The sequence below is a fragment of the Cryptococcus neoformans genome (genome assembly GCF_000091045.1).
Source record: "Cryptococcus neoformans var. neoformans JEC21 chromosome 14 sequence".
In the NCBI taxonomy this organism is placed as follows: Eukaryota; Fungi; Basidiomycota; class Tremellomycetes; order Tremellales; family Cryptococcaceae; genus Cryptococcus; species Cryptococcus deneoformans.
Genome location: NC_006683.1, coordinates 232,941 through 259,645, shown reverse-complemented (window position 1 = coordinate 259,645; position 26,705 = coordinate 232,941). Strand labels below are relative to the sequence as shown.

At 47.5% G+C, this 26,705-nt stretch overlaps 10 protein-coding genes across 10 annotated transcripts in view; 6 read left to right on the top strand and 4 right to left on the bottom strand.

Annotated features, from left to right (window-relative positions):
- The first annotated feature begins 130 nt into the window (after window positions 1-130).
- Window positions 131-2,810, top strand: CNN00790 (hypothetical protein). The gene is made up of 3 exons (XM_568620.2): window positions 131-760; window positions 817-1,658; window positions 1,710-2,810. The coding sequence occupies exons 1-3, from the start codon at window positions 187-189 to the stop codon at window positions 1,998-2,000; spliced, it is 1,707 nt and encodes a 568-aa protein (XP_568620.1). The 5' UTR covers window positions 131-186; the 3' UTR covers window positions 2,001-2,810.
- On the bottom strand, window positions 2,575-4,702 carry CNN00780 (expressed protein). The gene is made up of 2 exons (XM_568618.2): window positions 2,890-4,702; window positions 2,575-2,844 (listed from the first exon to the last, which is right to left on the bottom strand). The coding sequence occupies exons 1-2, from the start codon at window positions 3,898-3,900 to the stop codon at window positions 2,653-2,655; spliced, it is 1,203 nt and encodes a 400-aa protein (XP_568618.1). The 5' UTR covers window positions 3,901-4,702; the 3' UTR covers window positions 2,575-2,652.
- Window positions 4,703-4,961: 259 nt separating this feature from the next.
- Window positions 4,962-10,626, top strand: CNN00770 (ABC transporter PMR5, putative). The gene is made up of 18 exons (XM_568616.2): window positions 4,962-5,467; window positions 5,534-5,769; window positions 5,837-6,039; window positions 6,093-6,277; window positions 6,331-6,417; window positions 6,469-6,533; window positions 6,588-6,964; window positions 7,020-7,463; window positions 7,515-7,793; window positions 7,861-8,105; window positions 8,160-8,240; window positions 8,296-8,614; window positions 8,667-8,985; window positions 9,043-9,281; window positions 9,332-9,796; window positions 9,860-9,930; window positions 9,991-10,316; window positions 10,373-10,626. The coding sequence occupies exons 1-18, from the start codon at window positions 5,180-5,182 to the stop codon at window positions 10,407-10,409; spliced, it is 4,266 nt and encodes a 1,421-aa protein (XP_568616.1). The 5' UTR covers window positions 4,962-5,179; the 3' UTR covers window positions 10,410-10,626.
- A 318-nt stretch (window positions 10,627-10,944) lies between these two features.
- On the bottom strand, window positions 10,945-13,186 carry CNN00765 (hypothetical protein). The gene is made up of 5 exons (XM_024658879.1): window positions 12,769-13,186; window positions 12,593-12,711; window positions 12,203-12,538; window positions 11,864-12,139; window positions 10,945-11,760 (listed from the first exon to the last, which is right to left on the bottom strand). The coding sequence occupies exons 3-5, from the start codon at window positions 12,464-12,466 to the stop codon at window positions 11,386-11,388; spliced, it is 915 nt and encodes a 304-aa protein (XP_024514694.1). The 5' UTR covers window positions 12,467-12,538; window positions 12,593-12,711; window positions 12,769-13,186; the 3' UTR covers window positions 10,945-11,385.
- Window positions 13,187-13,698: 512 nt separating this feature from the next.
- On the top strand, window positions 13,699-15,314 carry CNN00760 (hypothetical protein). The gene is made up of 3 exons (XM_568614.2): window positions 13,699-14,729; window positions 14,790-14,899; window positions 14,960-15,314. Exons 1-3 carry the CDS (start codon window positions 14,575-14,577, stop codon window positions 15,067-15,069), a joined length of 375 nt encoding a protein of 124 aa, XP_568614.1. The 5' UTR covers window positions 13,699-14,574; the 3' UTR covers window positions 15,070-15,314.
- A 2,825-nt stretch (window positions 15,315-18,139) lies between these two features.
- Window positions 18,140-19,400, top strand: CNN00755 (hypothetical protein). The gene is made up of 3 exons (XM_024658878.1): window positions 18,140-18,808; window positions 18,865-19,012; window positions 19,066-19,400. The coding sequence occupies exons 1-3, from the start codon at window positions 18,714-18,716 to the stop codon at window positions 19,225-19,227; spliced, it is 405 nt and encodes a 134-aa protein (XP_024514693.1). The 5' UTR covers window positions 18,140-18,713; the 3' UTR covers window positions 19,228-19,400.
- Window positions 19,401-19,633: 233 nt separating this feature from the next.
- On the top strand, window positions 19,634-23,053 carry CNN00750 (MDM10, putative). The gene is made up of 10 exons (XM_024658377.1): window positions 19,634-19,703; window positions 19,752-19,827; window positions 19,879-19,885; window positions 19,943-20,084; window positions 20,132-20,255; window positions 20,308-20,781; window positions 20,829-21,385; window positions 21,434-22,368; window positions 22,459-22,598; window positions 22,652-23,053. The coding sequence occupies exons 1-8, from the start codon at window positions 19,683-19,685 to the stop codon at window positions 21,557-21,559; spliced, it is 1,527 nt and encodes a 508-aa protein (XP_024514105.1). The 5' UTR covers window positions 19,634-19,682; the 3' UTR covers window positions 21,560-22,368; window positions 22,459-22,598; window positions 22,652-23,053.
- On the bottom strand, window positions 21,565-23,745 carry CNN00740 (hypothetical protein). Its single transcript, XM_024658877.1, has 4 exons — window positions 23,644-23,745; window positions 23,561-23,592; window positions 23,406-23,488; window positions 21,565-23,346 (listed from the first exon to the last, which is right to left on the bottom strand). Exons 1-4 carry the CDS (start codon window positions 23,672-23,674, stop codon window positions 23,145-23,147), a joined length of 348 nt encoding a protein of 115 aa, XP_024514692.1. The 5' UTR covers window positions 23,675-23,745; the 3' UTR covers window positions 21,565-23,144.
- Window positions 23,746-24,120: 375 nt separating this feature from the next.
- Window positions 24,121-26,203, top strand: CNN00730 (transcription from Pol II promoter-related protein, putative). Its single transcript, XM_024658376.1, has 5 exons — window positions 24,121-24,310; window positions 24,365-24,776; window positions 24,838-24,971; window positions 25,034-25,153; window positions 25,207-26,203. The coding sequence occupies exons 2-5, from the start codon at window positions 24,663-24,665 to the stop codon at window positions 25,379-25,381; spliced, it is 543 nt and encodes a 180-aa protein (XP_024514106.1). The 5' UTR covers window positions 24,121-24,310; window positions 24,365-24,662; the 3' UTR covers window positions 25,382-26,203.
- Window positions 25,412-26,705, bottom strand: part of CNN00720 (SUMO activating enzyme, putative) — a 1,378-nt gene continuing 84 nt past the window's right edge. Inside the window, exons 2-6 of the mRNA XM_024658375.1 lie at window positions 26,616-26,673; window positions 26,213-26,555; window positions 26,050-26,165; window positions 25,840-25,997; window positions 25,412-25,788 (exon numbers count right to left, since the gene is read on the bottom strand). Coding sequence (XP_024514066.1) covers window positions 25,451-25,788; window positions 25,840-25,997; window positions 26,050-26,165; window positions 26,213-26,555; window positions 26,616-26,673 — 1,013 coding nt within the window. The 3' untranslated portion in view covers window positions 25,412-25,450. The remainder of the gene's footprint in view (window positions 25,789-25,839; window positions 25,998-26,049; window positions 26,166-26,212; window positions 26,556-26,615; window positions 26,674-26,705) is intronic.

Genomic DNA, 26,705 nt, shown 5'->3' with positions numbered 1-26,705 from the left:
GCCCAATACTAGGTGTGTACAGCCAAAATACCCATTTGTGTTTGGGGAGCCCAAAATTAGAAATTTCAGAATACACCCCACACCGGTAGTGCTTCACTATAAAGCGAAGTCGACTGTATACATATTTTTATGAACTGAACGTCATATCCATCTCAAACAGAAAATGAAAAGGCTTTAATCGACAGAATGAGCGTCCCTTCAACTTTTCTACCTCATTTGCCGAGGTCACAATACACTCTTCACCCACTCAACCCCACCGAACTACTCTCTTACATCGCTGATCTCCGAGAGCTATACCTACCTCCGATTCATGGTGGATTCCATGCCGCTGATGTACTCGAAGATGGGGCCGATTCCTCCAGTGAAGAGGGCAATAAGAATGACAGACGGGTGAAGAAGGAAATTAGAGAGATCAAGAGGAAGCGAAGATTCAGCGCTGGTTTAGTCGAGACTATGGAGGGCATGGGTCTCGGTCTCGATGTAGCATTACCGGCAAAGACCGAGACTATCGTCGAAGACAAGATCAATGAAGAAATGGAGGACACCGAAGACACCGAAGAAGAGTATGAGGAGCTCGAGACGCCGCATTTGGAGCCCTTCGAGAGAGAATGGGCGGAGAGGTGGCTCAGTGGAGTCGTGAGGAGGGCTCAAGGCTGGCTGGAAGAGAATGAGGGTGATGAGAAAACGGAAGGAACCAAGGACATTGAAGCTATCTTGAGAGATGCCACGGCGGTTCTTGCAATGATGGCTGGTACAAGTGGTACGTTCTGCCGCGTAATTGACTTCATGAAGGAGTACAGCTGACATCGTTTTCAGCTGCGGGATCTCTTACTCGCCATCTCATCTTCCCCATAGCGGACTACCTCGGCCCAGCGCTCTCTAAAGTCCGTTCAAGGGTTACCCCAAACCCGATGCACTCTCCCAGCACCTCTACTTTTCTCGCTTCGTTCTCCACCTCTCCCACTTCCCCCCTCACTCTTCGCACGCGACTTCCCCCTTCGCCCACGACATCTACTAGTGCGAACAGAGGCGCGAGACCGCAAAAGGCCAATCGTTCGCTTTTACCCATCTTGCTTCACGATGCACCTATGAGCGATCATCTCAGTGTAGGTGTCCAAACATGGGGTAGCGCCATCCTGCTAGGTCGACAAATCGCTCTTCACCCGTCAGACTATGGGCTTTTCCCTCCTTCCGGAGTCAACAGAGGTGTACGAGTCCTAGAACTTGGAGCCGGGACAGGTCTTCTTTCCATTCTTTCCCGAAAGCTTCTCGACCTCAATGCCATCGCATCGGACACCCATTCCGGTTTGGTGGTAGCCACAGATTTCTTGCCCTCTGTATTGGACAATCTCAAAATATGTGTCGACCTCAATTTTCCTCCTGCACTTACTTCGAATGGAATTGAGTCTATAACCGATATTGCTCGTAATGAAGGTATACATATTGCCAAGCTAGATTGGACGACTTTCCCCGCTTTCATGGCCAAGGGAGGACAAGGCGACGAAGAACAGATGGGGGTATTTGCTAGGGACGGAACATTTGATTTGGTGTTAGCCAGTGATTGTGTGTATGATGAGACACATGCGAAGTTGTTGAGGGAGGTCGCGGCGTGGGTGTTGAGGTTGCCTGAAGGTGAAAACGACCAGGGTGGTACCTTCGTAAGTTATCTTTACCGGAAATCCGTGGTTTTAACGCTGACTATACGACAGCACATCCTATCCCCCCTCCGCCCGACATTCGCTCCCGAGCTTGAATCCATCGATCAACACTTCCCTCCTCTCTCCACTTACACTCCACTATCCGATCGCTCCGCCGCCGCGGCGCTCTCACCAGATCCATCAGCTGTTGCACCGGAGCTCCGCGGAGAGGGTCTTGGTATATCAAAAGGTCTAAAGCTCGGCACAAGAGGCGAGGGTAAACGAGGAGTCAAGGGTAGGAAGGGTGAAGGAAGAATCGACGAGGCCCAAGGGTACTGGTGGTGGGAGGTCGGATGGGGATAGACCATTAGACACCATGAAAAGGATTAGATTCCGGATCTCTTTGCATACGACGGGTATTATACTGAGATTTTGAGCTACATACAACTGACAGTCAGGGTTCGAGAACGGTACGAGGTGTGGAGCGTCCTTGGCTAACTAAGGGAGATCGACGTTGGGCCACAGTGAATGGAGCAGGAGCGAGAGAACAGGCATGACGAGCGCTCCTGAGAGATTTCCTACTTGAGAACGGGTCCTTTTGTTTCTTTGGCGGTGACGAGAAGGGTGAACTTTTGGAGCCGGCATGGTCTGTGGAGGGCGATGTCGCTCGCTCTTTTATAAGTGGAGAGTCAGCTGAGAAATTGTCTACGGCTATGGAATCCCTCTGCTAATACTACAATCTGCTACGGATCAGTCAACTTTTCTTCCGTGTCGTAGCGAGAGGCTAGCATCGTTCGTCATGCGCACACGCTTCCAGACCAAAGATCCCCTGGGGCATAGACCTCTTCCTTCGATTTAGCACAAATTCGTGCTCTTGGCTTAACTGAACCGATGGACGGTTTTTGCACACTGCATTACGCTCATAGCTCAAAAGTAATCGCCATGCATAGCGGGTGTAAAATCAATTATAGAACGCCCTATAGTTTGTTTTCGATAAAAATCCAATCTTTTCGATTCATTCGGTGCGAGAACCTGCCATAGCATCGAGACCCAACATATCCATTGCGTGTTGACGGGCCCTCCTAAGGAAATCTGTCCTGGTTCCTGCGGCGAAGCTGCCGGAGACTGTGGTGGTGCTTACGCTAGTGGTGTAGTGTGAAGAGAGATGCACGGACTTGACAAAGTATTCATGTGTCCCACCTACAGTCTGATTCGACATGTCAGCATCGGTGCATAACTGAGAGATACATACAAGGTCAGAGTTCGCCACCCGAGTTTTTACTCTTTTCTTTCTCTCCTTTTTGGCTTTCCGCGAGACACTATTCAACAAGCCCTTCTCTTGCAGGTCGCAAACGATCTGCCCATCGGCCGTTCGTAGTAATTGGGAACCAGCTATCCATGTCTCGTCATAGAATACGTCTCGAGAAATAATGCCTGACCATGTTGATGAATGGGTCTCAGGGTCAGAGTCCAAAACACAGTGTGATCCTTTGTCGCAGCCAAGGTCCGGGAAGAACGGTTCATTGTTGCTGAATTGATTGAAAGGGTCCGAGCTTGGCGATGGCGTCCTCTTGGGCGAAGTAACAGTGATAGCTGGGCCGACATCAAGAAGGTCCTCAGTCGTGATCCTTATCACCTCGTTGTTCGAGCTTTCCTCTCCCGAGCTATTCCAGCTAAGCCAACTCCACCGTCCTTGTTGCTGCTTTTCTTTCTCCTCTTCATCCTTTGTGAAAAGACTAGAAAATATGCGAAGCACAGTAGTCACACGTTCAAATGAAGGGAGGAGCTGAGAGCTTGAAGATGTGCGAGAAATAGCTGGCGCGGATGTTACGCTGTCTTCGAACTGTTCAGGAATGGTAGGGAGAGCTGGCTGGCGCTTGAGTTGGTTGTGTAATTTGTGATGCTTCGTTTTCCTTTTAAACGGTGCCTGGCAAATAATTCTCTCTGAACCAGCAGTCCTGAGTTTGATAGTGGCATTGAGCCTCGGCTTATTATGTATGGTTCGAGGAGGAAAAGCTGGCTTGGGTTTGGCGTGAAAAAGAGGAGGCCGAGAAGGAGCAGGCCCAGAGGGGACGAGCGTCGGGTGGTAGTGCATGAACATGGAGAGTGAGATGCGAGTTGGGTAGTCGAAACCTGTTCTGCGGGAATTGATGTTTCTTGTTGATGATATGAACGAGCTGCATAGAAGATCATTATATAACGTCAAGTCGAAATGAAAACGTTTATCGGATATAGCTAGTACCGCCCAATGCTTCATCGCCATGGTGATTAATGGCCATCCGCTTCGTTGGAGAGGTTTTGGAGGTATTTTGTGATGGGATGCAGACACTAGGGTAGTGTGAATTATCCAAAGGTAGGTTCCACCGGGGTTGGCGCAGCGGGAAACACTTTCTGGCGGATGAGCATTGTCCTTCCTACAATGACCGCTGTGGAAAATCGCTGATAGTTGAGGCGTTCGGTTTTCCGCCGCTTATCCTGTCTGAAAATGACCCAGCTCCTTGCGGCCTGTAGCCTGTAGGCGTTTTCTTAGGGAGAAAACCAATCCTTAGCCCAGATCATAGGCGAGCACGGGAGAGAGCGTACTTTAGCATGCCTTCTTGAGACCATAAAAGACCAGCAGAGTCGTATTTCTGCGCCTGGGCCGCCGTGCGAGGTTATGGGCTTCTCCGATCGTCCTTTGCCCCCTCTTGCCTCTTTCCAATTTCGGTTTCTCTTTCTCGTCACCTGATTAGTAGCAGGCGGTAATACATTACTAAATCACAGCGCAATGCATCGCCGCTAGGCATCATGACTATATTTTGGATTTTTGGTTTCATCAAGCCTCTGTGATCTCCAGTGAGCTGTTTCTAACAGGAGTTTGCAATTCATGAATCTTGTCCAGCTTACTACGCTCGTGTCCGTCTGTACGGCGCCGTAGTGGCTGAGTGATGAACCTTTCGCAGGCTGGCGGTCTATATACTACGTGGGTTTCTATTGCGTGATGGGGGCTCAATAACGGGGCAGACGAGCTGACTCCACCGCCATCCATCGTCCCACAAGCACGCAAGCGCGAATTTACACGCCGCCCATAGTGATGCAGCAGTAGTAAGTTTACCCGTTCAGCCAAGCTTTAAACGGCTTCAGGGGCTTATTTTTTGTCCGCATCCAGAGGATTTAAGCCGCAGCTTTTCGGAAAACCTCCGCCTTCCGAGATTACATAATTATGAATCATTTGCGGATATTTTCCGGCGGATTTTTTGAAAAAGCCCGAAGGAACCGGACGACTTACGGCTGCAAAACCGTCATTTTATCGATAACGACTAATCTGCTGTGGGGTTTATGGACCATGATTATCAATACTACGGCGAATTTTTTTCTCTCTTGCGGTTAAAAGCAAATCGGCCACCTCGGTCACAAATCAATCGACGGCGTGTTTTACCGGCAGCGGCCAAACTATTCCTCCTCATCTTCCACTGCCAGATAATAATAGCATTTGACGACGCCAGAGTGACAACCAATTTCCCTACTGCTGATCGAGCTCATTGACCTCCGCCCTAATCGCCATGACCTATCACAATGATGACCCAGAAGCTACCGCAGTCCAATCCCCCGCCTCGTCCTCGTCACCCTCTCTCCTGACTGGGGAGGAGACCAACTCCGCCAACGTTTTGAACAAAGACCGCACCGAGGATGCCCCTATGAGTCATGGAAAGATTTTCGACCAGCCTGGAAGCATTCCTCTGCCGAATGCAGGGTACCACTCATTAGGAGTAGTCTGGGAGGATGTCACTGTGTATGGCGCGGGGGGCGGGAAGAAGTATGTAGAGTCTTTTGAGGTGTCCATATTCAAGGTGAGTACCTTACATGACGCTCTGGAGGCAATGTTCGAACGCAGCTAATTATCCGCTATGTCACAGCTGTGGGACGTCTATTCCTTTGCCAAGAAGCTGTTCCGAATTACAACTGGTCCAACTCGACCTTTGATTCGCAATTTCTCTGGCGTGGCCGAAGAAGGCGAGGTTTTGCTCGTTCTTGGTCGACCGGGTGCAGGGTGTTCTACTTTGATGCGGGCGCTCGCGAACGTCCATGAACCATTTGTTAAGATTGAAGGTGATGTGTCGTATTCAACTATCCCTGCTCATGAGGCTAAAGAGTCAGTATTCGCCTTCTTTCCTGACGATTCTAGGATATTGCTGATAGGAGACACGCTTTATTTACAGGTACTATGATGGCGAGATCATCTTCAACTCTGAAGAAGACGAACACCAGCCTTTGTTAACAGTTGAGGAAACTATCAAGGCTGCTCTGCTCTTGAAGGAACCTCATAAGAAAGAAGACAAGGAGAAGCGTTCTGAATATCTGGAAAGTTTGTTTGGGCGCATCTTGGATACCTTCGGCATGCCTCATACGAGGAACACAAAGGGTGGGTGAAATTCTGCCTCATTGCTCCGGACGATTTACTAAAGCACGCCGTAGTCGGTAACCAGTTCGTTCGTGGTGTCTCGGGAGGTGAAAGGAAACGAGTGTCGCTGGCCGAGGTTCTCACCACAAATGCCGCTGTCACTTGCTGGGACAACCCTATTCGTGGTTTGGATTCTGCTGTTGCTTTACACTTCTACAAGGTCCTGAGGGAGCTTTCAAAGTCATTGGGAATGGTCAACGTGAGTACATTATGACGCGAGATTCGCCATGTATATTGACTGATACATCGTAGATCATCTCTACTTACCAAACCGCTCAAGATGCCTGGGATTGCGTCGACCGTGTTGTGGTCATTTACGAAGGCCGACAGATCTTTTCTGTGAGCAATACATCCTTCACCGTCTTTGAAGTAGCTAACCAGAACGCTCAGGGGCGAGCTAGTAGAGCCCAGGCTTACTTCGAAAACATGGGTTGGTACAAAAAGCCCCGTCAAACGTGAGTGAGTTCCTTTTGATATAGTTAATCATGACTGAATTTTCTGGTCTGTAGTACACCCGACTTCTTGACCGCTGTCACCTCACCCAATGAGCGAAAGGTGAGGGATGGATTCAAGGGCCAGATTCCCGAGACCCCCGAGGAATTTGAGCAATACTTCCTTGAAAGCCAGGAGTATAAAGATCTGCAGCAGGACATTCAACGGTACAAGGAACGACACGCCCAGTCAAGCAACGCCGACGAGTTCCAAACTGCCGTCAAGAACTCGAAGCACCCTGGTGCCGGCAAGTCTACTTCTTATCGGGTCAACTTTGCCCAACAAGTCGCCATCTTGTGTAAACGTCAGTTGCAACTCACTCGAAGTGATATGACTAGTCTTGTCTACCGTATTGGCTCAAACGTTTTGCAAGCCGTGTTGGTCGGCGCTGTTTGTAAGTCGCACTTTTATTCTCCTCAACGTGCAAGTTCACTCACTTCGATGGTCAGGCTACAAGCCCCCAAACAATTCTGCTGGTTCTTTCGCTACTGCTGGTGCACTTTTCTTCTGTATCCTGTACTACACTATCTTTGCCCTTGGTGAAGTCCCTGCCACTGTCAACTCCCGTCCGCTCTTGAAGAAACACAGGGCGCTCGGTTTTTACCACCCGGCTGCACACACTTTGGCCCAGATTGTCTGTGATATCCCGGTCTATGTGTTTCAAACTCTCCTCTTCTCGGCAATCTTCTATTTCATGGTCGGTCTTACCGCTGGAGCCAAGTACTTCTTCACTTTCTGGTTTGTCATCTTCACCATGTACGAGGCCATTTCGGTCATGTATCGAATGATCGGGTCCTGGACACCTAATATGTCCGTTGCAATTCGTTATGGCTGTTTGGCACTTTCGGTAGTCTTGACGTCCTCGGGCTTTGTACTTCCTCCTCCTAGACAACGTGCGTACTTCATGTGAATAAATGTCACCCTCGCTTAACTCATTTTCAAAGTGAGATGGATCTCATGGTTGCGAAGAGCCACCCCTTGTTCTTGGGCGTTCGAGGCTCTCTTGGCCAACGAGTTCCGAGCTAGGATTTTGACTTGTAGCTCAACCGATCTGATTCCCAGCGGTCCTGGATACGACGATATCCGATACCAGGTGTGCTCAATCAACGGTGCTCAGCCCGGTTCCCTCAATGTTGCTGGTATGGACTATGTCAACTTTGTCTACGGTTTCCAGGTTAGCCATATTTGGAGAAATGTCGGCATTTTGTGGGCTTACTTCGTTGGTGAGTCTCTGGAGTCTTCACAGTGAATCCCATTAATCTCAGCTCTGACCTGATTTGTGACCCACAGTCTACGTTATCATGATTGTCATCGGTTCATCTCTCCTTATCCGAGAAAGCCCCGACTCATCTCAAAAAGTGTATAAGCGAGGCGGAAAGGCTGCCATTATGGACCCTAAAGAGAAGGCCGAAGAAGGAAAGACCGCTATGGAGAAGGTCCAGGGACCCAAGGGCTCGGGAGGCGAAGTCCCAGTGTACACCTTCGAGGATGTTTACTACACTGTGCAAGTTGCAGGCAAGGATAAACCACTTCTTGTAAGTATCTTTCTCTACTATGATTGAAAGAACAGTTGTTGATGTCAAGCACAGAACGGTATCAGCGGGTACGTCAAAGGCGGCTCTTTAACTGCACTTATGGGTGCATCAGGTGCAGGCAAAACCACACTCTTGGTGAGCGAGAAGCTACAAACCTTTATATACATCAGGCTAATGTCTGTCTATGTAGGATGCTATCTCCCTCCGTAAGACGACAGGTAAAATGGAAGGCAAGATGACTATCGATGGCAAGCCTCTGGACACATCCTTCTCCCGTCAAACCGGTTTCGCCATGCAAGCCGATATCCACGAACCTATGTCCACCGTCCGTGAATGCCTTCAATTCTCCGCCTTGCTTCGACAAAGCAACGACCGTACCCGAGAGGAACGATTGGAATTTGCCGAAAATATTATCAAATTACTGGAGTTGGAAGACATTGCCGATGCTTTGATTGGGGCACCTGGTGAAGATGGTCTGGGTGTGGAGGAGCGCAAGCGTGTTACCATTGGTGAGTCCACCATTGCATGTCGAGGAGCGAGAACTAAACACATCCGTCTTAGGTGTTGAGCTTGCTGCCGACCCTGAATTCCTTCTGTTCTTGGATGAACCCACCTCCGGCCTTGACTCTCAAGCTTCTTATGAAATAGTGCGATTCCTCAAGCGCATTGCCGCGTCCGGTCTCGCTGTTCTTTGTACCATTCATCAGCCTTCCGGTGACCTTTTTGAGATGTTTGACTCTGTAGTTCTTCTTGCGCCCGGTGGTCATACTGTCTACGTTGGAGAGACTGGCGAGAATGCCGAGACTGTTGTCAAGTACTTCGGAGACCGTGGCGCCTACTGCCCTCCTGAGGCCAACCCTGCAGAGTTCATCTTGGGAACGTAAGTTTCAATCATTGACAAAACCACCACTTTGATTGCTGATAGTCTTGATGCCAGTGTTGCTCCAGTCGGCGGTACAGATACAGATTGGCCTACACTCTGGAAGCAAAGCGATGAAGCTACCGAAGTTCGACGGAGGATTAACGAGTATACTTTACGCAACAACTCCGGCAACATGGACTCAGAAAAGCCCGTTATCGAGGTACAACCGAAGAGTGGTAGCGATGCTTATGCGTCTTCATTCATGACCATGACAAGGGAACTTGTTATCAGGAATTTCCGGGCTCAATGGCGAGGTAAGTAACTATTTATGTTGATAGTACATAAGCAGCTAATTTCCGTCCAGATGGCTCATTCTGGACTACTCAAACCGTCATCTTAATCTACTTCGGTCTTTATGTTGGCTTCTTCTATTATAAGCTCGATCACACCCCCAACAATATGACCCCCGCGACCTTATCCCTCTTGGTTGCAGTTCAGGCCCTCCCCGGTATTGCCATGGACATCGGTATGAACTATCTGGCCAAGATGGATATGTTCCTCGCAAGAGAGAGATTGGGTATCTATTCCTGGCAGGCCCTTGTCACCTCACTCCTCATTGTATCCTTGCCAGTTCTCTTCGTCGGCTGGAATTTGCTTTTCTTTTGTTTCTATTGGACAGTCGGCTTGATTGGTACCCGTGTGGACGGGGTCCTGGCGTGGTTGTGCTTCATGACCTGTTCTGTCTTGAACGCCGGGTTTGGTGTCTTGCTTGGTGCCGTGTCACCTAACAGGTTGTCCCTGCCTTACATCTTGTCTTTGGTATGGAATTGTGAGTTAATGCTTCGTTTCACGATCTGTTTCATAATCGATCGAGGTTGACATTCCATCATAGTGCTCAACGTTTTGTCTTGGGCTCTGGTATTCTACTCTGGCCTTCCTTCGCCATTCCATTACTTCTTCAGTGTACGTCATTTTTATTGTCCATAGATTAAAAGTGGGAACTGATCAATATATTTATTACAGTGGCTGTCCCCCCTCCGATACCTTTACAGTGCTCTCATGACTGCTGCTTTGGGAAATCTCAAGCTCGAATGCATCGAAGAAGACCTTATCACCTTCTACCCACCTTCTGGCCAGACCTGTTACGAGTATGCCGCCAACTACCTCGCAACCACTTCCGGTTATCTTGTCGATGACAACTCTACCACCAGCTGCCAGTATTGTGCCAGCAGCACCGGTTACGATTATGTTCAGCAGATGGGTTACTCTCATGGTACCAAGTGGCGAGACTGGGCCATCACCATTATCTGGTGTTTTTCCAACATATTTTTCTGCTTCCTTTTCACTTGGTAAGTACCGGCTCATCAATGTCCTAAAGCATTGCTAATGCGACTTTCAATTTCAGGGCGGTGAAGATTAGACCGTTGTACAAGAAAAATTAGAAGGTCGTCTTCGGATGATCATATTTCGTTTGAGAGGATCGAGGATTGATCCGTGAGGTTTTCCGTTTTACACCTGGAATCATTGCATTTCTCTATCCTCTTTTTAGAACTCATAATTATAAAATAATGACTATAACCCCAATATCTAGGACACTAGAATTCCACAAATGCCTTCATATTTTAATCACAACGTAGATTATAGACATGCAGTGATGTATAATTGTACAATAACATTGTCAGCAGGTCAACCATGTTTGCGGTTCATCAGCAAACCTGCCAGAAAAAAATCAAATCCTCCGATTTCTGATCATATTTGGCGGGTATTTGATAATACCTGATCAGGCAATAGCTTAACTGATCATGCATTTTTGGGTTGGCCGTGAGAGAATGATCATGCTATGATCATTTACAAATTGATTCGCACTGATGCATTATCTTGCATGATCATGTGATTAAATCACGATGAAGTCTTGATCAGGCATTACTCTATTGATCATGCTTAATGTACCACTGATCATGTATGATCTTTCTTGTTCTTCTATTATGCGCCTGCGCAATGGGCATTCATACTGATATGTACTTCTGGCGTGGCCGAGACATAACGGGTAGATAAATGAGAAAGGCCATAGTTATAGAGTATGAACCCTCCTGCTAAGCATTGCATGCATGGGTACGTAGTACAGGCGGGAGGCGGGCAGGGAGTCCGGATGTGTGCAGCGAGTACCGACGGACGTGTTGAACATGAGATCTAGGTGATCTGTGTTACATGAAGAAAGTGAAGAAAAACTAGTCGCGCAAAAAGGTATAAAATTGTCCAGCCAATCAACCGAATCCTTCCTCGCTTTCCCTGAAACCTTTGCCTGAGCCTCCACCACATCACGCGTATTCGACTACAACATATAACCTTCTGGACCCTCGGCCCACTTCACTCGATACAGAAGTCGGCGAGCAGTAGAACTCTCTCCCCAGTCCCCATCTACTTCGTACCACCTTTACCCCATACCATATATAAACTGTGTTTCTCCGCATCTTTCATCGTCACTAGACCGGCCTTCTTCTTCTTGTATACCTCCATATGGAACATTTTCATCACCCATGCATGAAGAAAACGAGGGTTGTTATTAATAGGGGCCTGCAGCATGATATCCAAGGTCTTCACATCGGGATTGATGATGTCGTAAGTTCGTTCCATGTTGCATTTGGTATGGAAAACTCGAAGAGTATTGTGCCAGTAAAGTTTGTCGTTGGCAACTGATATCATATCTCGGTGCTCTGCCGAAACACCACCATCAATATCATGTTCTGGGTTTAGACGTTGATAGAGGTGAGAAATGAGTCCGTTGCCAAAGGACTGGCAAAATCAAAATACAAGTAGGGAAGAATGTAAACGGACGTATAAAAGTGGTGTATCAGTTATATATTCTTCATCCGATAAATGGTCAATACACTCTCACCTTCAGCTCTGGAAAACTGGAGGCCTTTTCTTTTAGATCGGAGATGTAGCCAGGTTGGCGCTTGTTCCCTGACATTTGGAAGGGTTGTTCATAAGATGGTTCACCCAACATCATTGGGTGATCATCCTGGGAGACCTGTGTCGTGCCGTGGATTTCTCTGTGTAGACGAGAAAGAACTTGTTGTTCGTGGACACGGAGGCCTAGCTGTTGAGCTCCAGACTGTGTCTTGTTCGTGACACTGTACAGGCATTTAATCCTGCGATGCTCAGATTCACCCTATCGTGCACACAATGTATATTAGTATACTGACAGGCAAAACGGTTTTCTATTACCACTTACAAAAGCGGTCGTGTAGTTGTTCAACGGTCCAAGCCTACGGATACAAAATGTCATATGGTCAAGCATATGAAATTTTGGGGTGGAGTGGGAACAGGACGGTACACGACGATTTGGGTCTTTTGCAAGGATTTCAGACCGCAGAGCGATTGATTCCCTGTGAAGTGAGCGTGCTTTTTGACTGAACTTATGCACTGCCTGATCCAAAAGGTTCAGCGTGCGATCAGTGTGTTGATCAAGATAAGCAAGATTGTACACGTTCAACATGTTGTCGACCAGAGGAATCAAAAGAGCTTCTATACGGGGAGGGAGAAGGCCTTCGACCACAGGAACAAGACACTACAAATGCTTGCTCAGTGGGGAGTTGGGCAGAAGTGTCTAAGTCAAACCCACCTTGACAAGAGCTTCCAGTCATGGGCAGTGAGGTCCTTCAATCCGGAGGGCCTGCTTCGGGAATGTCCTTTTATATCTCTCTGACCAAAGCTTAGACCAAAGCTTGGCACTTCAGCAATCTAGACGATCACTGCTGTTAGCGCTACTTTCAGGAATGAAGATGTCCAGTGGCTCACCGTGAATCGATCTCGTTAGCATGACCGAAGTAACGAGCTACTTCTACGGCGTAAGTAACGAGATTTTTTACGACTCCCAGGTCTAGCTCATGCTTTGTATCATCAATGAACAATGCAAATGATCTTGCATGATCAGGCAAAACAAGACTTGGTTGCAGTGCGCATGATTGCGTTAGATCGGAGCTTTCCAGGTTGGCTGACGTTACAAAAGCAATCGGTATGATTGTCATCATCATCAAGAGATGAGCCGCTTGAAGTGGGACAAAAAGGCATCATCAGCACCACTCGTCATGGCTCCGAGTCACCAAGTCAATAATATGGTGGTGTCCGTTGAGACCCGATGAGTGTCTTTAGATGAAAAGACGAGAGGCAGAAATAATTAACCAGGAGCGATGCGGCTGGTGATCATTATTGTCAAGTCAGGATAATCCAAGTTCACCGCTCATGATAGTTCACGCTTAGTCTCGACACAAGCCCTCCTCGGACCTCGGAGACCGATCGATGTCCGTCGAGGGGCTTGTGTCGAGCCATAGTTCACGCTCCACAAATGGAATGGAAGCAATTTTAAACAAAATTTGTTCCATGTCATTTATTCATACTTTTGGCTAAGCTGCGAACTGCCGAAACCCAAAAGCTCAAATTTTAGACGCAAACGACCGGTATCGAGTTCCTTAAAGTAATAATATCGAGAAAAGCGACGACTTCCTACCGGGATGTCAAAAAAGAAGTGCGTCGTCGACTGCTTGACGTCGCCCATAAATAACGTAATTAAATAAACTTGCAGCACAATGTCTCCCAGAAAAAAGTCAGCCGCGTCAGTCGCGCTCCAGCAGAACTAAATTTGACCCTGTGAAGGCCGCGGCTCTCGCTACTATTTCTCCCCGCCCCCCAAAATTTGTCGGCGGTTTTGAACTATGACGTTTACTCACCCGTAGAGTCGCACATCATAAATCAACCCATACTTCCCTTCCTCCTCTCGCTGCCTGCTTTTCCTTCTAAACTCCACCTTACTCCACCTCTCTTTATTCGCCTGTATATCTCCCCCCCCGTTTCTTTCGCTCCACAACCACCCCAGAACCCGGAATACGGCACGGATCAGTCTGGAGTTTGGAAGCCGGAAGCTTGCCGAAGTGAATGGGGGGATTAAGGCATTTGACACCCAGCATGGCACGTTTGTAATGCAAGTCGTATGCCTTCGGCTTTCGTTACCTCAGAAAAAAGGCTTTCAAATTCAGCAGATGTCCTATCAATGCGGCCTGCAAAATTATGGACCGCAGGATTCGTAATTTTTATGACCCTGCCCGCCCTGCCCATCAAACTTCGAGGATTAATTATTTGGCCTAATCTTCCGAAGTTTAGCAAACAAGGGACAAACTGTTGTTAGGACCAGACACCGAGCGGAATATACTTACCAAAGGATCAAGAAGCGCTATCCAAGATCGAGGTCCTTTACATGTAGGTGTCTATGGATAATCATGACGTACAGGTCAGTGTCTGGACTCTCAATCAAAGACGGGGGTACCAAGGTGTAAAATGGAAGTATGAACGATAACACACTCATTTCTTTCAACTCTGTTCGGACACTTCTTCACAACAGCGATGGCCTCAAAAAGATTCAGATGGACAGAGCGCAAGATATAAAAACCTCCAGTCCACGACCTCTTTGCTTCCCAACAATTAAGAATCTTTCGACTCTTTCACCACAACCAATCAACGTCAACCTAGACAAAAAAAAAGTCTGTACCAGACATACCAACACTCGCTATCAATACTACGGTAAACGCACCAACAACACAAACAACAAAAATGTTCACCAAGGCTATCTTCGCTACTCTTGCTGCTCTCTCTGTCGTCTCTGCCGCTCCCTCCTTCGAGAAGCGTGACGATTCCCAGGGTACTGCTACCTACTACACTGCTTCCGGTGTCGGTGCTTGCGGTTCGACCATCAGCGACAGTGACTAGTAAGTTTAGCACCGTTGTTGCCTCGTTTGTAAGCGTTTACTGATATTTGTTGCTTATAGCATTGTGGCTATGAACGCTGCCCAATACGATAGCTCCGTCTGCAACAAGCAGATCTGGACTTGGAACGCTGCCACTCAGCGACTTGCTTTCGCCACTGTCGTGGACTTGTGTAAGTGGTCAACTATCTCGCAGAAGAGATGAACAAACATACTGACGACTTTCTTTTCAGGCCCTTCTTGTAGCTCTGGTGACCTTGACTTGTCCACCAGTCTTTTCAGCTATCTCTCTGACGGCAACCTCGACCAGGGTGTCTTCGACGTCAAGTGGGGCTTCGCCTAAGTTAATTAGCGATGCTTTACTTCCCCTTTATTCTTGACCCTCGCATTTCATTGTCTTCTTTCATGTCGTTTCTCTTTGGGCATTTAGGATTTTCTTTATAGGTCTGGCACCGCACTTCATACTCTTGCGTCTCTCCCAGGAGGTATGACGATACATATACATTTGCTCTTGTATTGAATACATATCACACTCTTTGTAACGACGATTGAATCGTTTTTATGATGCCCAATGAATGATTACGATCTTCTATAACACATTCGCTCTTTGACCTAAGCTCATACACAATGATAACATAAACGCCGCAAATCGATCGCTAAGGAAGGTCCTCACATAAAATACGAAGTATTGCAGCACATCCCCGTTTTGTCAAGTATCTCATTATCGCCGGATGCTCGGGGTATGAGAAGGGTACCATATGATTTCGTAAGTTGTAACTACTCTTGTGGACAAGCCCTATGATGATCATCAGCGCTTATGACCAAAGATACTACTACTCAGTATTCGTATAATACTACTACGCACGAGATGCAAGACGATGATGCCTCCAAGCTGGCAGCCGAAGTCCCCAGCTTTCTCAGGTCACCACCGAGAATAACGCATAATATTGATCTTGCGCTTGGTAGTCGGTCTGCTGTAATATCGCGATAAACAGCCTGCGTATCATTTGCTGTGTGGTAAACAATGGGATACACCATCCCCCCATTGATGTGCATGTCACTATTATATGCATACATACTCCATACATAAGAGCCGAGGGGAAGGTCCAGAGGTCCAGAGAGGAGAATTATATCATCAACGGACCTGTACCGTCGGTAGTTACTCCTACGCGGCGATACGATACAGCACTTGCACATGTGCATCATGGTATTTAGCACTTTGGTCGCCGTCAATTATACGGACCTCGGTCTTATTTTTACTTCACCTTTATTCCATTCATAATGACACATCTTATCAAGAAGCTCCTCCAAATTTTTGAAACCACGAGATTAAGAAGGAAGTCGTCGTCGTCGCTGATCCATGCGGCGACTCTACTTCGGGACTCGGAAAGTCAATGTAGCCAGATCCAGCATACAACAGGCGGTCCGGATCATAAACAGACAATAGCGTTCCATTTTCCGTATCCTCCTACGTGCGTACGCTGAAAAAGATTTCCTGGATTTTATAGTAGTCTGCGCGGCCGCCTTTTTTCTTTCTTCTAGATAGCTCTTGCCATGCACACGTCTCTGTATTCTGTACCACCTTGCCTTTCCATTCTTTCATGGATGAAGAGCAAACAACGGAAGAGGGACGTCACTGCAACCTCAGGTGCATTGTTGTGAGATTATCCCCTTGAGGTATTACGCACTGCTGCTGCAAGCTCCATCTCCGTTATTTGCGCAACAAGAAGACGAGGTGGCTTCTTCCCTTTTTTCAAGACGAGTACATGCTTCAGTAGTATATGCCTGTGAAGTCAAACACCTGATGGGGAACTTGTTGTTACGCATGGCAGATGACATATACAACTTGTTGTTTCATTCAAGGCATGCCTCAATCATGGACTCGAGCAATGGTAATATGAGGAGAATAAAGGAATAAAGGAAGAAAGAACGAAGTCGATTCGATATAGGGCCGCCCCTTTGATTCCGGCCTTACTCCACGAAGGCGAAGGTGGGGTAGAATCGCCAAGAACGAAAGAAGCGTCTAAACATGATGAGGCATGACGAGCGCAAGAAGATGAACTTGGCATATTGCGCTATGTTGGGAGACGGAAGACGACTTCAACAAGACAAAGCTCAAATAGGGCAAAAAGGGCTAAGAAGAAAAGATATCGGAGGAGACGTCGTCCTCTTTTTTGAGGGTCACAAGGTAGCAGAGAACTAATTATATGGACATATACAAGGACGTATAGCAGTACAATAGTAGCCACGAGGGGTCAACACGCACCATGCAACGCGCAAATTATTGTTATATAATAGTGCTAGCAGCTATTGGTTAAGTTCATTCACGAAAGACGCCATTCTTCGGCCAGCAGAAGGCAGCCGTCACCCAACAATCAATCGCTACCAAACGATGCCATAATAAATATGAAGTACATGTCAGCCTGCGGAAACAACAGGATATAACATCATGCCATCACATCATTCATCGTCTGCTCTATGGATTTTGGAGATCAGAGGAAATTCAAAAATTAGGAAGTTGATCGGCACATCGGCCGCCATAATGGTCGTCGGAGTAATGCATGCGTTTCCCATATGTAATACATTCACAGATTCTGCCGCCATGTTCTAGATCCACGGCTCCCTGACCGGGCAAAGGATGGCAAGAAACGGTATTTATGCCGGTAAGGACCCTCAACTTTAGGAACAAAAATCTCTTTCTCTCCTATCCTGCCAATTATCAGCTGCCACGCTCGGCCTTTTCAGGCACACCATGCCGATAAGATCTCATATGGGCTGCCATGTCTGAAAGAGGGTCCCTAAAAATTTCATTCTTCGTCACCTTCAACCCGTCTCTTCAATCTAAAATCCCGATCCGAATTTTAAGGCCGATTCATGGCCTATTACTGATCTCATTGTTGTTCCCAGTGACCTGTTGAGGACTGAGCAATGGGAAGTAAGATGAAGAGACATGGTGGGGGGGTCCTTGTTGCTTGCCCCTAATTGCTGGCCCGCTTGCACTCGTGATTCATCTCGTTGCGCGAAGTGGAGTTGTGTTCCGTGACGCATGATGGGCATACGATATGTTATGATGCAGCAGCGGCGAGGATCCGCTACATGCGGACCCCATGCCATATGTCCAAATGACTGTCCGGTCCCTTTTATGTTAATGTTAATCCGTTAACCGTTTATCTCCCGTGTCCCTGGGACCTCTGCTCTTTGACTGTGATGCATTTCCTTCGGAAAATTGGTATGTGCTGGCTGGTTTGGGTCCTGGGTCCTCCAGACTCGTGCCTGACCAAAATAAAAAAAGTCCGATCATTAATTTCACCTTCATGCACCCCTGCCCGCCGCGCTCTCGGCGTTCTCCCGAGTTTTATGCTCGTTGTTGTTACCGCCTATCATCACTTTCTCCTTCATTATTACCCTCCAGGGTATACTCCAAAATCCACGCAACTGCTCTGCTCTTTCACCTCATTGTCGGTCTGGGGCTTTGATCTTCGGGCTCTTCTCAATCTGGGAGCTGCCCTCACAATGGTAAGGGATCCACGCCTCACCTTCCACCGAAACGGGGAAAAATAAATCTGGGGTGGTTATGTAACCACATTTTATCTGCCTGTAATCTTCCAGATCATCATATAAGCTTATTTTATTATGGGGGTTGAAGGGGACTTTTTCCATCGGCCTGCAGACAGCAAAAAATAGACGACTGGCTGCCGGCCTCTCGAGATTCAGAATAACGTGTTCGATGCTCCATTTGCGGTCCTACTGTGGTCGCGTCCAAGTTTGAAAAAAGAATGATCGGGCCTCAAAAATAGTTTTCCCAACATGGGTGGTGCTCTCGAAAGATATATAAGGATGCCATTCAGCATCTTGGAATCTCATCAACCCACAAGTTTCAAACCTACCTCAACTCTCAAAAACAAAAGCTAGCTAGAGGCTACAGTCATTCGCTTGAAACTACCACTGCTTCACGCAACCAAAACAACCAAAACCACAAAATTCAAGATGTTCACCAAGATCTTCGTTGCTCTTTTCGCTGCCACTGCCGTGCTTTCTGCTCCCGTCGAGTCTGCTGAGAAGAGGATCACCCACACTGGCAAGTAAGTATTTCATCCTCATATTATCAAGGTACATTTTTGCTGACTTCACCTTCTAGGGCTACATTCTACAGCCCTTCTGTTGGTATTGGTGCCTGTGGCTGGCAGAACACCGACGAGGAGTTCGTCGTCGCCCTCAACGGGCCTCAGTACGGCCTCAACCCCGACCACAACTGTGGCCAATCCGTTCGCATCACCAACGAGCAGGTCAGTTCTGCTATCTTTCCGTCGTTATCTTTCTCATCGCTGACATCAAACAGAACGGCAATCAGGAGATCGCTAAGGTCGTTGACTTGTGCCCTGGGTGCAGCGATGGTGATCTTGACATGTCCCCCGCTCTTTTCGGTGCCCTCAACAACGGCGACTACGACCAGGGTATCTTCCCCATCTCTTGGAACTTCCTTCCCCGCACTTCCGAATAAGAAGCGTTCAGTTGTACTATCAACTTTTATCTGAGACTTGTTTATCTCAGAAGCCGTCTTGGATACTCGTAGTACCAACTGTTGTCACTCATTAGAACTTTTTTTGGGCGTTTAGTTTTTCTTAGTAACATCTTGTATAATACATACACATATGCTTGATGCATATCTCCCCTGTGGTATCTTCCATTTGGTATATGCTTACTATGTGCATCCAGCCCAAAATCCATTTATTCGCTGTCGATTTATTCTGCAGCATAGGATTCGAGCACACAAACACCTAAATAGTACTCGTAGTCCGGGACTGTCCCTCGCGGTGGACGACCTCCACTTCGTCAGTTGCAGCGACTCGAAAATACGTGACTAAAGCTCATCTTCATCAAAGTTTTCCGATCAGTTCCATTTCTCACTTGATTTCTCTCGTCTATCTTTAAATTATTAGGCCTCACAGGCCCATCATGATCGGCTTCTCCGCCTTTGTGAGCGTGCACAACCAAATGACAACAGCGTCTGACGGAGCATGATAGATTCTACGCAATTATTACGCTGCGATTGGATGGAATGAAGACAACTTGTATAGTTCTCTCACGCGAACATCCAGTGGTATGTTATCATATTTCCTGAATTAATGTATAGTGCTGACGGCTGGAACAGCTTTACTGTAGGTTTCACAGGTGGAGATTAGAGTTGGTTCGTTCGGTGCTAAAGCGGGTCACAGAGATTTCCAACTACCGCAATCACTCATTTTACAGCTCGCCAACTCGCCAACACCTATATTTTTCACTTCATATGCTCTCGATGCGCTCCCACAACTTAATGGTTCAATATCGTACATCACAACCTCGATGCCACTGGATGAGGCAAGTTTTGAATCACGATGTAAAAGAACTGCATTGACTGGAAGTAGATCGGATCTGGTCGAGCGACTGCCTTCAAAAATGTTATTGAGAGATTCAGAGTTTTCCCACCACCAAAGAGACCACAGCCAAAGGATGAAGTGTGGCTTGGAGGAAAGAGAATCGAAGGCAGAGGTAAGGTGATTGAGGGTGTCTCAAATGGAACGGTCGTATTAACTATGTCCAGATTACCTTTTGTACTCTAGACTACATCTCCCTTCTCTCCACCTATCCGGTCTAGCAACCACTCGACTCACACCAACTCTTCAAGCGCACCTCGCTTTCCTATCTCAACCTGCACATCCGACATCTACTCGACCTACACCTCCTCAAACACCTCCTTCGCACACTCGCCAACCGTCTGAACCATCAACACCAGCCCCGTCACCAACACCGGGAAATGTCTTCATCTCATTGCAGCATGACACCGGTCGATATTGTGGAGAGTACACGTATTCAGTGCAAGACGGAATGGTCGGCTTGAGGACTCTGTATAACTTTGGGTGGCATGGCGACGAGGAGAGCGAGGTTGACAAAAAAGAGAGAAGAGAAAGAGAGGGAAAGAGGATTGATGAGGAGGAAATGATGGAGGGCGGATTGAAGGGCCGGTTTTCTGCTGGTGGAGAGGTGTATTTTTCTGCTAAACAGAGAAGCTTTGGCAGTTAGTTGGCTTGGATGTCAGATATGTTGTATGCTGATCCTCCTTAGTTTCAACTGGATTGAGATTCACAACTGTACCTCCAACATTACCCCTTCCCCTCAACGCGCCTGTCCCATCGCCTCCTACTACTCTCACTCTTCTCTACAACCCCCTCATTGGCTTCCTTTCATCCGCCTACTCTGCCCAAGTTTCACCCACGGTTGCTCTAGCCACTCGGTTTGGCGTCAATGTCTACTCATACGAAAGCGATCTCAGCGTCGGCGGTGAATGGTGGATCGGCAGACGGCGTGGTAAGCGGGGACTTACTACGGATGCGGAGCCTCAACTTGATGCAGAATCTCGAGATCCTGTGGTGACCGGCATCGAAGAGAACAGAGAATTGACGGAAAAAATGGCCCAGCGGGCGTCTTTGCGGCAAGTCACCTTGAGGGATGAGATAGGAGAAGACGTGCATGCTGAGAAGGAGCTCTACTCTCCAATACCTGTAATGACAGATGTCAATGCTGGGGAATTGGCGCAACAGATATCGCCAAGGTTGCAACCGCAGCAAGACCTTGATGATGAGAGGGATGGAGTACTAAAGGCCAGATTATCGGGTAACTGGGTGGGTTTAGCAATTATCAAGTCAAGTGGAGGTGCTGACGGTCTCTAGCAATTCGCACTCTTGTACGAGGCGAGAATTAGGAACTGCTTGGTATCTGCCGGAGTATTAGCAGACCTCACAGGAAGACAACATCCCATCAGGAGCATTGGTCTGGAGGTGCAATACTTTTCATGAACATGATAGTACTGCATTGATAGGGTTATAGAGTTCAATAGTACAAGTCAATGGTTTAAGTATTTCGGAACGCTAAAAATTACTGAAAATTACAAGGGGACTAGGTCTAAAACGGTTAATTTACTCATCTCCCCAACCGACGTGTTCCACGTCCTTCTCAATCTTGCGTGTCTTCTCAAAATGCACAAATTTCGTTCCGCTTTTTCCTCGCCCACCTCTCTTCCTCGAATACTCTCCCTTCGGAGGACGGATCTCAGGTCGCGGACCATACTACGCAACAACAACCTCATTGGACCACCAATCCTTCTCCAGCGCAACGACCTCTTCCCCCATCAAAGAGCAATCTGTTGCAGTAGACCCCGCAGAGGAACTACTACCATGTTGCAGGCTCGTAAGGGTGTTGACGCATGAATGCGATGTAGATGGGCTGCCACTGTGCAGATGGTTCTGGAAGAGAGAAAGGGATGATAGCGAAATAAGTGAGGGGGACCGACCGAAGAATTGTCGGCCCGGCGGCAAAGGGTGGTATTGCGCTACTGACGGAGACAGCGTTGTTGCTCGCTGATAAAACCCCGTGAGGACGGAAATATGGAGGGATGAAGCTGTTGGCACCTTTGAGTATGCAGCGAGTACTGAGGAAATGGTCTTTATCAAGCAGTCCAGTCGCTTTTCAGGAGATAATCGGCGACAATTTTTGAGGTTTTCAGTTGAGGCTCGACATTTTTGTGGCGAGCGGGTCCAAAATTGGAGGGTCATTCTGCATAGTTGTTAATGGTGGCGAAGGATAAAAGTTATCTGAGAACATTCAGGTGCGTAGGTTGCGTATGCGAGTGGTTGTTGCAAATCTTCTTGACAGTTCGAGTGAAATACTGGTGGCGAGTCTCATAATTTTTTAACAGTTAACAATCCGGCCTGCTGCTCTTTATATGCAACCATCTCACGATAAGTCGACCGGATATCATTCGTATCACGCCATCAAGGTAAACGTAGAGGCTACCAAGAAAGGGGCTTGCTTTTTACTCTCAAGTCACGGATCGTGGTACGAAGATGCCCCTACCGCCTATGTATATCGCTGACGAATGTGGGGACCAGATGTGAAACATATCTGAGCTCGAGAGCGCAGGACGGTCATCGGAAAGGATGAAACAGGATTATTAGTTGTGATAAAATAGTCAATGAAGCGGACGGATGTTGAGGCATGAAGAGAAGAAGTGGCCGCCCTCCATAGACAAGTGGTCTCGCTTACATGGAGGTTCAGATGTCGTAAGCGTTCGTTAGTTCGGCGATGAGTAGTTTGGTTGAATGGATGCGATGACAATCCTTTGAGACGAGGTGAAGGAAGACAATGGGGTCGTTATCCGGATAATCCCGGATTAAGCAGCCATCGATTATTGCTGAGAGTTTTGATGTCGTTTTTGTTCTGATAAGACGGGATTCCAAGCCGACATATTCGAGAAGATTTCGAACACATCGAGAGCAAGGAGTTGGCCATAAGTTTGATGCGATATGCAATCTCATGCAGACAAGACTGATGCGATAGGCCTTCTCCATTCTCCCAAAACAGTGACCACGCATACGTTTGCTTCTAGATCAACTTCTTCTCCCCAGCTTCGCGCTTCTCAATGTCAGCGACAGTCTTTTCGGTGCACTCCCATAGCGTCTTCATCAATCCACCGCAGTTCTTTGAGATAACCTCGTCGGGTTGAGAGGAGTGCTTTTCAAGACATTGTCGATAGGTAGCTATCTGCTCCGCGCAAGAAGCTTTGAGTTCAGCAAGGTGCGGAACACTATAGTCCGATTGTTGGTAAATGTCGCAAAGTAGCAATAAAAGCGACGGGATACTCACGCAGCGTCGGCACAAGCAGCGAGAGCACGACCTTCAGGTCGACATATTTGATTCCAGTCACCAGCCTGGTTCTTTAAAACACACTACGAGACGCCTATGTCAACACCATTGTAATCTTTTGGGGAGGCACTTCCACCGAGGTCTCGACAACGGACCTCTTGGTACTTGGCCATCTGCGTAGCACAGTCTGCTCAACTATTCAGCTCGGAAGAGGTTCATCAGTGTGATATGAACTCACTGGCAGCTACGACATTATATGAGAGGTCCATATCAAATGGTTTGAACTTCCCGTCTCGACGTAATAGAAAAATAGATAGAAAAATAGGATAACAAATACGGATGGAGCTTCATTCGAACTTTTGCGCGGCTGGAAACTTCTTATTCGAAAGATGACGCGCGTGATGTTCGTTCCACTTGGAATTATTATCCGAACCACAAAATACGTAATCTTTAATTCAAACGTGACCCTGTCGTTGACAAGGAACTGGATGTAAGTTTTATGTCTGATTAGTTTGGTTGAGCATCCATCGTCAGGTTACTCGTATCCGCTCGATATTTGATAGCGAACAGTATTTATATGAATGATTTGTTCATTGATGGAAAAGCCCGGGAGAAGAGGAGGGGGAGACGTGTGTGATGTGGCCGTGGGAGAAACTCTTCACGTGTGTAAAAGAGGCAATTTGCTTCCGCTTTGTTTGCTGTGGGACCTGGGGAGAAACTCTTCCCCGTATGACAAAGCTGGCAAGCCAGCAACAAATCAAATACAGGGAGAATGGGATTCGAACCCACGGAGTGTTGAACGACATCTTAAAGCAGCTATTGACACATCTCGCCGCTGCACAGTTCTCGCAGACACAGGCTAACGAATAAGCAGGACAAATGAACATCTTGTCTCTGTACTTTGCGTGAGTACTCGATACTTCGCACGGCCAGAGCAATTGACTACAAACTGAGTCTAGAGCACAGTCCCTAGTTCCTACTACTTCGTGAATCTTTTGACCATCTGTGGCTTCCATTTTCGCCTGTACAATCGGGTCCCTCAACTCCAACGGCTTTAGTCTCAGCTCTGCAACACCCGCTACTCCGGTTTGACTTTAGCAATCGCAGCGCTAGTTTCCTCAATATTCTTATCGGTCCACTGTCAAGAATTCAACTTCAAATCCCCTGCTTCAGTTCTGGTACTGTAGGCCAGTGATTGCTCTCCCCAATCTCACAAGCCACCAACAACCGTACTGAAGCAAGAATTACTGCCTCGCAATGCAGGCCCTTCCAACAATACTTCCTCCACCACCCTTGCCAGATGATTCTGAAGCACCCGCTCGAACACCTGAAAAGCATGCCAATCTAGTGAGATTCCAATCAGAGCTGGAGGTAAGTCCTTGTGGTAGTCGTCGGTTTATTTCGGGCTCTGGAAAGCTGATGTAAGATGCAGTTTATTCAATGCCTAGCACATCCACAATACCTTCACGAATTACACATACAAGGATACCTTGGGAAGCCTGCTTTTTTGAATTATTTGAAATATCTCGAGTACTGGAGAGAACCACAATATGTTAGGTTCATAATGTGCGTTCCCGTTTTGACCAGTTCATGTCCCATGTATGAACTAGCAGTTGACGGAACTGCAGATATCCCACATGTTTGGTATACTTGACGCTCCTGCAGACAGAGCTATTTAGATCAAGACTAGGAGACATGGGGTTCATTACCGAGTTGATGCGAGTGGGAAGTCGACATCATGCTACTTGGTATGTTGTGATCCCGCTGATGATAGAGAGTCACCAATTAATCTTATGGGCAGGCGGGTGGGGAAGCCTGCAGAAGATAAACAGTCAGAAGAAAAACCGGCGGTATCAATGGCCCCGTTGGACGACGACGAAGAAGAAGATGAACCAGAAAGAGGACAGGAAACAAAAGGAAAGCGGAAAAAGAAGAAAAGCAGGAGTGGCAATGTTGGAGCCGGTCAAGCATTATGAGCTGGACAGAATGAATGTTTAGCTTAGAGATATACAGGTCTGCATTGTACCTTATGATGGTTTGTAATTCTATTGAGTGTCCTTCGCGTCCATCATGCTCCATCGTCCAACGGTGCCAACACCACTCATACTGTCGACAGCCAACAAGTTGGCAACAGGCTTATCTTTCCGACTCAGTGCTCGCAAGACATCTTGTGCAAGCAGACCCCCGAGAATAGCGAGCGTAGGAGGGAAGAAGTGAGTGGCGTGAGAAGCGAGATGGGTCAGTAAAGAAGAGTCGACGGACGGGACGGCGGTAGAATTGACTCCTAGAGCGGTGCGGATGGATTCGGCGGAGGAAGTGAGAGCAGAAAGGGAAGATTCCTCAGCGGGGAGGTGGCCGTTCTGGGATTCATATTCCCAAAGGGCTGTTTCTGGTCAGCATTTGTAATGCGAGTTTAGACTCTGGATTGCTTCACCAGTGATGCCAAGGATAGTAGCAGGTGCTGCCGACCTTGTCGCATTTCTGGATAATCCCTTGAAGGGACTACCACCGGGTTTAGCCCAGTTCGACCTGTCAAGCACAGTTGAAAAAGAAGGGTAGGAGAGCACTTTCTTTGATAATCCGTCTATTGAGCTGCATTTGGTCAGCAACCATTATACTAGGGATTATATGGCACTCGACATACTTGACAACGTATTCATATGACTCGCCCAAGTCCGCAAAAACGTATCCTGTGAAACCGTACGTTCCTGCAGCGTAGAACAATGAACTGGCTTTTCTGGCAGCCGCATCGATCCTCTCCTACAGCCTTGTCAACATACGTCGTACAAATATTCTTCCCCGCTTACATTTTCTTTCACGCTTAAGTCACACGTAACAACGACATCCACAGCCTCCTTTTTTAATATTTCCGCAACTTTGTCCTCTTCTCCTTCAAAACTGTCCATACCTATTTTGCTCAGTGTCACAAGTGGGTTCAGTGATTGAATCTGTTCCAGAGCAGCATCCGTTCTAAGTTTTCCAACTGCGTTGTCTTCTTCTCGGAAAAGAAACCCTGATCCTAAATCTTCTTCTGTGACAACATCAGAGTCGGCGACGATTAAGCGACCGATACCAGCAAGTACGAGATTCTTGATAGTTTCATGGGCGAGAGATCGAAGGGAGAGAATAAGAACTGTGGAAGATCGCATTCTGGCATAGCATTAATATACAACTATCATACGATCTTCCATTGTTGGAATAGTCACATACCGATTCTGAGCTTCTAGACCCCATAAACGAATCTGTCGGTCGTACAAAGACGCCTCGTCTGCTATAAGCTTCAATTCTTTATAATATTGG